The sequence below is a fragment of the Melospiza georgiana genome, chromosome 5, assembly GCF_028018845.1.
Source record: "Melospiza georgiana isolate bMelGeo1 chromosome 5, bMelGeo1.pri, whole genome shotgun sequence".
NCBI classification, from domain to species: domain Eukaryota; kingdom Metazoa; phylum Chordata; class Aves; order Passeriformes; family Passerellidae; genus Melospiza; species Melospiza georgiana.
The window spans coordinates 28,069,711-28,082,272 of record NC_080434.1 but is presented as its reverse complement, the minus strand read 5'-3'; the positions used below and the strand labels follow the sequence as shown (position 1 = coordinate 28,082,272).

The 12,562-nt window shown below is 38.7% G+C and overlaps 1 protein-coding gene across 2 annotated transcripts in view; it reads right to left on the bottom strand.

Annotated features, from left to right (window-relative positions):
* PTPN13 (protein tyrosine phosphatase non-receptor type 13) overlaps positions 1-11,729 on the bottom strand; it is an 86,494-nt gene extending 74,765 nt beyond the window's left edge. For both annotated transcript variants that reach the window (XM_058024539.1, XM_058024540.1), the window contains exons 1-3: positions 11,615-11,729; positions 3,878-4,047; positions 107-172 (exon numbers count right to left, since the gene is read on the bottom strand). In XM_058024539.1, coding sequence (XP_057880522.1) covers positions 107-172; positions 3,878-4,047; positions 11,615-11,729 — 351 coding nt within the window. The remainder of the gene's footprint in view (positions 1-106; positions 173-3,877; positions 4,048-11,614) is intronic.
* Positions 11,730-12,562: the final 833 nt, after the last annotated feature.

Sequence of the window (12,562 nt, the reverse complement as noted above, 5' to 3'; positions counted from 1 at the left end):
TTAGTGTCTCAGTATGACACCCAGCAATGCAAACTCAAATGCAGAGTCAGTCAAACAACATCAAGTCTGAAGTCACAATGTTGAAGAAAACCAAATCTAAACTTACCTGACTTTGAGGAACTTCATGATCAGCTCCCCAAAAGAGTGCCATGCCAAGAGAATAGATATGGACCTGCCACAAGACACAAGATATCTGTCAACTCATGGAACAAGACTGGAATTCAAAGCAGACTTCTTAAAGGCGAGCGACTAACTTAACATCACTTTGCTTAGAAATACATTTCTAGTATTTAAGCTCAGCTGTCTTTCACATCCCGCTTCTCCTTTACATAAGGTTAAGAGGAGCAAATCCTACTGCTACAAAACATTCAGCATCCAACCAGTGCCCCCATCTTCTCTGCTCAGTTTTAAGCTTTCATCTCACACTGAAGCCAGAAACTCATGTAATCCATACAATCAGCCTTGTGTGGGGTAAACACTGCATGGTTGTGTCCAAGGATCCTTAAAACCTGTGTCTGAAGGCAAGGCAGACTCAGCACGACTCAAGCAGGGATCACAAAGATTGAGATCAAAGGAAAAAGAAGGAATGAACAAAAGAATATAAACACTGAAAGCAGTTATACCTTAACGTATAACTGATATTTGAAGGTAAAAATACATTAACCATTACACATATAATTAACAATTAACATATCTTCAACATAATACACCCATCAGTACAGGGAATAAACCGTTTAAATACTGCAGAATTAAGAGCACACCTACAGAGCCAGCATGTGCTTGACTGTCAAAATAAAACAGGTAAGTGCAGAAAGAAAGCAGTTTTAGTTTTTCTAAACTGTGTAAATAATATACACTGGTCATACAATGTAAATAATATACACTGGTTATACCATATTATTAGTATTATTTATGGTACTTAAAGCAACAAATATATTGAATAATTCTGAAGACAATGAACAACAATTACAAGGACAGCAATAAATTAAAAGTTCACATAAGCTTCTTCAGCCTCTTTACCAACTAAAAGCAAAACATCTTACTTAAATTTTAGATATATAAATTGACAAAAATCTGAACAGATTAGGACAGTAGTCAGAAAAATGCATCAAGAGTTCTAAGTCAATACCACTATCCAATCAGAAACATTCTTTTTCAAACACTGAGAAAATTGCTCCCTATCTGTTTTATTTTCCATTAGCCTTTCAACTGAAAAGCTACAAAGTATTTCTTACATATTAAGATATACCACAGCTACACAGAAAAAGGTGAATGTGCTTTCATGGCAATAATGAATGCAAAAAAACCTTTTCAGAAAAAGCCAACAAAACACAAAAGACACAAAACCAATCCAGAAAAAGCCCCAACTAAGCAAAAACGGAAGTTCTCCAACTCTTTCAGTCCCCCAATAATGCAAGAACAGCAATTAAAAAGACTATTATAAAATTAGTTAATTCTAATTAGAGACACTGTCATAGTCCTAAGCCTGTCAGTATTCAAGAAAAATTAGGACAACAGTCAGATACATTTCTGGGTTACCCTCTTTGGAATCTGGAGTTGGATTTGATGATCCTTGAGGATCCCTTTCAATTCAGGGTATTCCATCATTCTATGATTCTGAGCTTCAAAATATCCAAAGATATTTCCAAAAATGAGATGTGCAATCAGTCCTCTTAACTAAAACTTGCTACTCTACTAATCCATCTGAAAACAGCTTTCAAAATAAAAACATTTATTCAAAAATTCTAATTAATGTTTGTACTGTACTTAAAATATGTTCCCCAATAAATAGATCAACATGAAATTAATTTCCCAAATCAATCTCCATTCTAATTTTGAATGCTTTGGTTACTCTATTTCCAAAAAGCTTGCAGTTACTTCAGACATATTTTGGACTCAAATTGACTGTGCCTTGGAATAAAAGGGGTATTTTTTTACTGACTATAATTTATTTTTAGTATTTCTCCTTGAATACACTATTAATTTGTAATAGCAAGTACAATCATAACTGAAAAGGCAAAGGTAAGCCTGTCACTTTCTGACACAAAGCCTTAAAAAACAAGGTGTTTTTCTGCCTTCAGCAGCTTTTAGTAGAACAATCTAAAGGGAAAACACCAACAATTTCCAAAATTAATTCAGTGAATTACAGCCGGTTGTGACAGAAGAAAAAAAAAGTTTAACATGTCAAAATTTACCACAGTCAGCAAAGCAAGATCTGATGCTGTGACCTAAGAAGCACAAAGTTAACATATTCCTTACAAAGAACCAGTGCACTCCTGATAGAGAGTAACAGGAATGCAAAGGGAAGCAGTGAAGAAAAGAGGGGTGCACATATAAGCTATTTATCACCCTCACCAACCTCAACTAATAAAGCCATAAAAGGACACCAGTTCTTGTACAAAGCTATGTTTCAGGGAGCTTCCTTCTTCCACATCAGCAGCTAAGTGGATCACCTTCCATCCAGCCAGCAGGGTTATGCTGACAGCAGGGCAGAAATTCACACAGCCCAAATGAGCAGGGATTAATCAGCCCTGCACATGCACAGAGTGCCAGCTTTTGCTCATGGCCTATTGACACACTCTGCGCTGGCATTTACAGGCCACAGAGGTCCCTCTGAGTGCTTCCCTCCTAAAGATTAAGAAACATCACAGCATGGCTTTTCATAGTAACAGTCCTCCATTTATTTCAAAAAGAGAAAAAGTAGCATATTGAATACTGGCAGAGAACAAAGAATGCAATCAGCTCTGACCAAGGTCATAAGCTTGTCACTTCAGAACTATTTTTTCTGCCATTTTTAAAGGTCAGTTTTGTACATTAATGTACACTTTGTACATGCAGAGTTGGCACTAGAGGTAACATCAGTGTCTTCAAAAGTGTCGTCCGTCTTAAAAGCAAATAAACAAACAACTCCAACAGTATGACTACAGGATTTGGCAGCTGCATCCTACATAACTGAACCTGAGTCTTCATTGATGTCAGTGTTATTTTTACTTCTCTATCAGAACTTTCAGCCTAGGTTTCTAGTTGTTTATAGTTTTGCCACAGACAAAACTGTAAACGTATTTTATTTACCATTAATTTTGACAATATGCAGGGCAAGAAGGATGCCTAAAAGGCTTGGGAGTACTGTGGATATTCAGTAGGTGTTCAGTGATATAGCCCTGAAGAAAATGGACTACATATAAAAAGCTGCTGAAACAAAATATTCAACACAGAAACACGTTTTAATAGTCCTTGTGCACACAACAGCAACTCATGCCAATACCACTTTCCTCTGAAGTAAGAGCTGTTTCTTCCTGGAGGAACACTGCCAAGTGTCATAATTGTTCCCAGATTACAGCACTGTCTGTGGCGAGCTCCCCTCTAAGGATTATTGACCCAGTGAAGCCAAGGAGATAGAAATAGCTCAGCTTCCTTTTCACTCCCACCACTAAATATCTTTGGCTAAGCCAAGAGAATGGTTTCCTGAGGAAAGTGTTACCATTCAGAATAAATTCTTGTCAAGAAAGCTGAGAGGGTAATAATTTTGACTGTACCTGTCAGTGACCTGGAGGAGACCACATACACAAACCTTACCTGTCTGAATATTTACTCTTGTGAAAGAGTTTAATGGGAAAAATGGAAATTCTGTGCAGCCATTGCCCAAGTATGTATGTGGCCAGGGCTTGTACAGACTCTTCCTCACAACTGCATACAACTATAATCACTATTCCACTTTAACCAGAAAAAACAAAGTAGGAGGATCCCTCTCCCACCTCACAAAAGAAATTACATGAATCACAAACCATGGGGAGACAAAAAGGGCAGTTTAAAACTATTTTGTGAAGGGATCAACAACAAAACACCAGAGCTGTCTGCCAAGGAAGAGGCACTGTACCTTCTCAAGGTCTGACAGGGATGACAGCGAGTGGTTCTGCAGCAGCTCCGGTGCTGTGAACGCTCGCAGGTCTTGTTGGGACACATTCTCATCAGTAAATGACACACTGCCAGATGGAAGCAACAGGAGAGACCACGGAGAAATGATGAATCCCAGAGCAGCAGGATCAGCTGTAATTGAAAAGGGAAAGAAAAACAAAAACCACCCTGAAAATGAAGCAATGTTGTTTGATGCCCTTGCTGGATGTTAGTTTATTATCAGCCTACATACTATTAGTGGAATAGATTCATGCTTCCTTTCCCACCTGTGGTGTTTCATAACCACAACAACCACCTCAATTTTAATCACACTGGGGAGTAACACCTATCTTTTATGACTATTCTTCACTATTACTCATAACAGCAAGCTTAGGAAGAGCCTGCTAAAATACTCACAATCCCCTGTCCTGATGTTATTTCATTTATGTTACAGCTGACATATAAAATGTTCCCTTTCTGCAGTGCACATGTCATTAAGGCTAATTCCTACAACAGGAATTCCATCCCAAACTCCATTCCTACAATGGGGTTTGCTCCTATTCTAACATAGAACTACTGCAGCAGCAATTGCCTGGAAGAGAGTAGACAAAGTTAGTGGGGAAGGAAAATACTCATTAGAGTGGCTAACAGAAGGGGACAAAACAAAAGAGTTTTGGGGCACAGAAGTCCTTTTTAGCCTAAAGTGAAAAAATATTACAAATACCTGAACATTTCAAAGCAAGCACTGAAATTGCAGAACTAAAAGTAACCAAGATATGCAATTTGCCAGCTAGGTTTTTGATGTCTGATGATACTGCAGTCAAACTAACTAAAAAAACAAAAAGACAAACAAAAAAAAAACCCAAAAAAAACCCCCAAAAAAACCTAAACAAAACAGAAAAAAGACCATTTCCTTAAGTCAAAATATTTTACTTGAATCAGCCCAGTTTCACTGAAGGAGGTGTGAGATTTCACTAAGTAAAACTAAAAGTTAACTTTTATTTTTTCATAGCCTTCTGCTACACAATGTATCAAAGACCCGAGGAAACACACCTTTGAAAAATATATCCTTTTCCCTTGATACAGTAAGCAAAACCAGCAGGAAAATAATTTCCTCCATTAACACCACCACTAACATTTTCCATTCTCCAGCTCAGGATATTCCTACAGTGCTGGTTCCTAGACAGATGAACTATCTTGTAATCTAGATTATTTCTAATCTCCTAGGAAATGTATTAAATTACTGCTTGCAGGTATCAGGTGTAAAAGGATCTCCCAAGTAAGTCCTTCCATTTTCTAACCCCACTTCCTCTGAAACTAACAGAGTAAGTGCTGGTCGCTGCTGTGGTAGCAAGTTCAGATGTCAAAAAAAACAAACAAAGATGGACAGGCCATTCTATAATATGTAACAAGAAAATAACATTTTTTTTCAGGAAGACTATTTTCAGGAAGACTATCTTAGTTGGCCTTAGACTTTCAAAAATTGTCCTGTGGGTAACTACTGGATTCTGCACCCCTTCTGTGTGTATCCACCACTGACAAACAACCAACATCTTATAATATTTTAAGATTTCACCTTTTGAGTACCAACTCAGGAGCCTTAAGAAATGCAGAGGCTTTAATCTTAATTTAACATTTTATATAACAAGCACTTGAAATACATAAAAACTCTTCATATTCTGAAACATACTAAGACAAAAAATTGATTTAGCTTTGAGAATTAACCCCCCTAAATTACTCTCAAGTCTTCACAATACTAATTTCAACAAACTTTAGAGTATTTGTCCCCTATAGACATAGAGTCTGACTGTAAAATTAATGTGATAAATAGGAACTTTAAAAAAGGACTGATTTCACCAGGCTCATTTTACTGACACTTTCTCAACTTCCTCCTGCAGTAGCTTATAACTATTGTAGCAGACCACAGTGCCTACATCCCAACTCCAGGGAATCTCATCTACTGTTATGAAGGATGAGGATAAAACAATTAATTCTCCAGCTTCCTCCTTAAGGCATGCATCATAAACCAAAATAACTATCTCAAAGCTCCAACCAGGTAGCTATACCTAAGGAAATACATTTTAGTAACACTACTCTAATGTGTTTGCACCATGGATAAAAAAGTAGCAAAGATGCAATGCATCAAACAGCCAGCAACTGTAGGAAAACAAAAGAACCTATTTTCCAGTGATAATATTAATGTCATCTTCTTTAGGCTTTCAGAATCATTTACAGGAGCAGTAAGGGTAACATACTCCTGAAAGTACTGAGGAAAATGACCAAAAAAAAAAAAAAAAAAAAAACCAAGGATTTCAACCCCCTTTTTTAAAGGCACTGGATTTCAGGATATGGCTCCTGGTCAATTTTCTATCCATTGGGCTTTCAACTGTGCTAGAGCTGCCAGCCTTATGAGTTAACTCCAGAACTATGCAAGTGGGTAACAAAACACTTGTGAGAGCACAGCATTTCAAGCAGTGCCAAGATAGAGATAAATAGCGTGGTCTTACTTAAAGGGAGAGAGTGAACTGGCTTTAAACACAATAAAAAGAGAAATAATCTTCAGCTACAGAGCATCTGCCAAACAAATGAGAGAGCAAAAGAATCCTTTATGTGCTTTAACAGCATACAAATAGCCTCAAAAAGACCCACCACATTCCAAGAAACATGAAGACAAATATTTGAAATGGATCTATTTTACATTATTGATGCCAGGTAATTTTGAATTCCCAAGCTACAGTCAAGTCAGTCCTCCAGGATCTTTTTCCCTCACTTATCTCTTAGGCTACAGCCATTAGCACAGAACACACAGAGACACACACAAATCTCTGAAAAGCACAGAACAACCCAAAAATATACACAAGGCTTTCAACACACATCTTTGTTTCCCTCCATAGCCCTCACTGAGACAAGTAATCTGAACATTTGTACGCTCAGGCCAGGCTGGAGGCAGCCAGAGCAGTGACTCCCCTGCAGCCTGGCCAGGAATGCTGCAGGATGATGCCAGCACCCAGGACCACTTGTGCTGGAAATGCTCTCATCCTTGGGCTGGTGCAGCGTGTCCCTGCACGCCTGCTGCGCAGGGCAGGCAGCGCCGCAGCGTCTCTGCTCCCTCTGGCACACAGGGATAGGAGAGCTCTGATGGGACACGGAGCCCCTTGGAAAACTGAAATGCACTCTTTCCTGAGGGTACTGGAGAAAGAAACAGGGTGAACAATTCATTTCTGAGATCAGTTTCTGCTCCTGAGCTGCCCCACAGTCAAACACCACACTGCACTTCACTGTGGTGCTGACCACATCAGCAGAGCTCTGCCAAGAGTGCAGAGTCACTGAGCCTCTGTGCTGGGAGTAGGGTGGGTGGAGGTGGAGGAGCAGATGAGGAATAGAAAATAAACATTTTTTAAAATCCCAATAAAATTACAAAAGCCCAATCTCTCTCCTTCTCAGCAACTGAAAGAACAAATGTCACCAGATGATGAAAAAAGGAAAATCATTCTCCAAAAGCTACTGGGAAAGGGGAAAAGCAATTATTTATCGCAAGGACGAGCTGGGAAACGAGGATATGGGTTTTTACCCCTTCCTATTGCATTTTTCTTCTTGTCAACCAAACCAATCCATTTCCTGCTCCATCTCATCTAGGTCCGTGATTACTCTGGACTCACCACTAGTCCCCATCAACACATTTCACACTTTGCCTGCCTTCTTTTCATTACACTTACTCAAGCAAAGCAGCTCCAGGAGTTTGACTGTCAATGAGATTTACAGGTCCCTGAAAAGCATAATCTTGCTTCTTCACATCCACTTTCAGATGATATAACTTTTCTTTACATAAATAATTTCCCATAAGCAAATTTGCAAGACATTCAACTTGTAAAGACTTTCCTTCTTTGCTCAATCTGTCTTTTTAATATCAGACTCACTTTCCCCCTTCTCTTCCCCTTCCTTTAGATACATGTCTCCAAGTTTAAGGTCCAATTATTTTCAGAATCCTCAACACACACTTTAGAACAGGAGTGGCCTAAGTGACATATGAATGCTTTTCCAGTTTCCAGTTTAGATAAATCTTTTCCAGTTAAACCCAGCAAATTAGAGGGACGCCTGTTTTATAATTCTCAGCAGCAGCGAGCACAGCATTCTCCTTATGCTTATACACTCACATTTGAGATTACTTCAAAGACTTGTTTCTTTGACCTCATGGAGTTCCGAGTGCAAGATAGAGCACGTCTGAGACAGCTGATACACCCTTTCAACAACAAAATAGTTATTGCAGATAATTAAACAGATGTAAGAGAAGGGCAGGTCTGGTATCGGCCTTTTCAAATCTCCAGATTAATCTCAACATTGCCAGTGCAACTGATGTCAGGTCTGCAACTGAGTCCCAGATTGCCTTTCTCCTTCATTTAACAGCTTATAAGCTGCTGACAAGACAGCTACCAGAGCTGATCTTCTAAACTGCTGATTACCAACTGGGCACTTTAATCTAAGCTTTCATTTTTATAATGCTAGAAATAAACGTGTGAAGTATCTTTAAGGAGCTTAACATCTGTTAGAACTGTAAATACAAAGAGGGATAAAAACATGCACATTTCTGTGTCTGTTGCTGAATAAGGTGTGATGTTGATATGCAGTTAACCATGAAGACAATGGATCTTCATCCTGTGCTCCTCTTATTCAGTGCTTTGATGGATAAGAAGATAGACTCACAAAAAGACATGCACAACTTCTATATATTGAGAAGTCCTCAAATCTGTAACAAAAGCTTGTTCTAGACTTTTTTATTAATTTCCAGAAACTAGTTAAAGTAAGAAATTAATTGAAAAACAGGTTCTCAGTTGACTGAGGGATAGCTACATTCCCAACTTGAGACAAACTACCAAAACTCTACCAGGATCACATACATAAATGATTACTTGGGCTGGTAACTCCTTTAAGTGTCTCTGGTTCCTGGGCTGGTGTGAGGAGGCTGCCAACAGATGGCAATTTAAAAGTTGGCTATTCCCTCATTTCAAAACAGCTGGTGCACACACCATTGAACATTATGCCTAATTTAATTTTTTTTAATAAAAAATTTACAGAAGACTCAGCAAAGCTTATCTTTTGTTACAGAACAGCGTGTTCAGGGACTCCAGGACGCTGTACAGGGAGGAAGAGCACTTTTGAGAGCTGGTCAAAGCTGAACATGCTGTCATCTTGCAGAAGCTAAAAGCTTGCCCTAGCTCCCTCTGCCCAGGAGTGATCAGTCAGTTCTGAAGAATTCTGGAAACTCTCTGCCATAAAATAGCTCTTCCACACCAAATGCATGGAAGAAATGGGCCTGAAATTTGACCAAGGAAAACAAGATTTCTTTAGAATCCTCTGTTTGGTACAAAGAGCAAAACTGAGTCAGACAAGCCTAGAGGAGCCACCACATTTTCTATTCCGGCATGTCAACACCACCTTCATAACCCAGCATGGAAACTGATATTCAAGATGACAAAAAAAGTTTCTAGATTGCTTCCTGAGAAAAGACAACCTTCATTAAAGACTGTCTGGTTATCCAGCTCTTGCTGGGAGGAATTAGATTACCTTTATCAACCTTAGCTACACAGAAAGGCTCTTTCATTTGAGTGTCTCCTGAAGTGCATTTTACCAAAGGCTATATCCCAGGCTAATTAATAGCATGCAACTGAAAATGGTTTGCTGAACTAGCAGAAAGACAACTCAATAAAACACCTTCATCTCCAAAAAAGAGACAGATTCTTCTGGCACTGATTTTTATCTGAATTTGTGTTTTGGTCTTCAGGGATAGGAAGTAAGATCAGAAGCTTCTGCCACCTTAGCCAGTCTTGGGTGGCAAACATTCCCCTGCCTTAAAAACACATATCAGAAGTCCTGGGGCAGATTTCTGGTTTGTGCTCTCATCTTTCAGTACTTGTTCTTCTGAAGGAGGGCTGACTGTGTTCTCACTGTCAATGCTGGCATGCAGTCTTCATGGAGATTATGGTAACTTTTCTGCACTACTCTCAGGACAAGAAGGGGTGAGCTCTCATTTCCAGTGGAGACGCCCTTCTAGAAAAACATTTAGACCTAGGATAAAGTTTTAAGTGGAAAATTAGTAGTGAAACCACTACTATGTGCTCATACAACTGTGATCTTGCAGGTGGATTAGAAGATGGAGTTCCATGTGTCAATTCCTGTAAAGTTTACAAGAGCAAACCTCTAATCATTCAAGATCCCTCTTAAGTCAAGGTCTTAACAATCTGCCCTTTTAAAAGAAATAATTTTCCTGTCTCTAAGAGACAACAAAGAGTGAAAGAAGGAAAGCAGATGCCAGCTTTCCTTTTCTTGCAGTATGAGAATCAGCAGGACAGGTCAGTTGCTCAAACTGCAACAACAAACTCAGCACTCCTAATCAGGAAAGCTTTTTACTACACATAGGCTGTGAGAACACTGGTAAAGGGAAGAAGGTAAATTTGAATGGGATGTCAAAATTACCTATAATTCACCTGGCAAAAAATATGTTGGAGAAGTTGATAAAATTCCTATTTGTAAAGCTAAGTGAAGTGTGATCAGAGATCAGGCACCATATGGCAGCTTCTGCCCACATCTGCCTTCTCTGGAGCCTGTGAAGCATCCAACAGGGACCACTCTCAGAGGCTGTGCAATGCATAAGACAGAGGCAGTGTCTGATTCAATAGATTGTCTAAACCAAATCTTAAAAAAACCAGCCCAAAACAACTTCTATGTTGAATCTTGATAAAATTCTAAATCAAATACTTGCAAAAAATACAAAATATTTTGTCCCAAATAATAAAGATTTTCCCCTTGAATATTAATGTGGCAAAACAATGACTATTTCCAAATTGTGAGCCTTTGATTTACCATTAATAAAACTGAATAAGCTTACATATGCATGCTTAGCTATAAGGGGATGATCCCCCCATAAAGGTGCTGAAATACTAGGATGCATCATGGGAACATATACTTTATCTGAGAACAAGTTAAAGATGTTACTGAAGTTCAATCTGTGGGTTAAGCATTTATTGCTATTAAAAAAGAAAGGGAGGGATGGGCCTTAAGGACTTGCAGATTATAAAGAAAAGAAAGGAAAACATAAGGAAGGGGAAAAGTTCCTTATTCAGACCTAGTGCTAAAATGTGTATTATTAGCAGTGCTGCAGATGCTGAGCTTGGCGCCTACTGAGGTGGGAGGGGGGAGGGAGAAGAAATACTTCTATTCCTTTGAAGACAAGACTGCACCACATTCCTTCAGTAGATAGGTAGGTGCTGCCACTTGCATTTTGGGGAATCATACCTAGCCCTCTGGTGAAGTTTTCTGTTTTTCACCTTTGAGAGCAAATCTCTTCAGAACACACTGGTCATGACTGCACAGTTCTGTACCCATTTCCATGTCCACTTCAGTACCAAAGTGATCCAGTGGTCTCAGACTTATTTATCACTTTTTTTTTTCCTATGTTTCCATCTCACTCCAATGGGTCTAAAATAACTGAAGTTACCACCACAAGAACTAGGATGTGTCACAAGTTCTGGCAGAACATGAAGTGAAGGCTGAAAACAACCTTTGGGCTGTGGTGCAGAGAGGCACTGACCCAGAGGTAACTTAGGAGCAAGGTATTGTTTGGATTTAGAGCCTAGAAGGACAAGGCAGTTTACTTATAAAGCACATTAATATAACCAAGATGTTTCCAGTTAGACTGTATTTATCAGTCTTAAACAATGCTTACCTTTTCTGAATAGTTCTTGAAGGCTCTCTGCACTTTGATTTAAAATAGCCCATATTTCCTCTTCTTGCAGTGGTCCCCCCCGAACCTCCAGAGCCTCTGCTAGTGACACATGCATGTTACCTGGGAAATAAACAGACTGATGTGAGACTAAATAACATCTTTTCTTCTCCATGCATACAGCATTCGAGTAGTAATAATCCATGTTCAACCCTCAGTCACAAAAATTCTCCAGCATTAGCAGAACCCATCAAATATCAATAATACAAAATGTTCCCTATGGCAATGAAGAATTTTGAGTACTCACTCCAGAAAAATTCAGGTTAAGAAAATAATGATCCATATTAATATCAGAGGCTCTACATCCATAAATTTAACAAGCTAGCATTAATCCACATACCATAGGCAAGAGCTTGCTGTTTATAAATATGACATATCAATCAGTAGTTGCAGGTTTATTAAAATAAATCAGCTATTAACAAGATTTTGACAGGTTTAAGTCATGAAGCTGTTGTTAGAAAATGAGGAAGAGCTTCCTTTTCTAACAACAGCTTCATGACTTAAACCTGTCAAGATCTTGTTAATAGCTGATTGATAGCATCTCATAACCATATTATGAGACCACTGCCAGCAAATATGCACACAAGCAAAATAGCTATGGAACTGATAGGTAGCTATGGAACAGCTTCTCCTTGCAGTTAAAATCCAAAATAAAACTGTTAACAGCACTCTACATGTTACATCCCCAGAAAACAAATAAAGATAAGAAATCTTTATCCCCAGATAAACAAGGTTATGCTTCATTATTTTTTGAAAGAACTAATCCATTTTCACCACACAACAACATAATATTCTGTTGTCCAAAACCATCTGAAAACTGAAGACTGCATCCCTAAATATTCTGGCAAAGGAAAGCTTCATCCATTCGATAAGCTCAGGAGCAAATACACC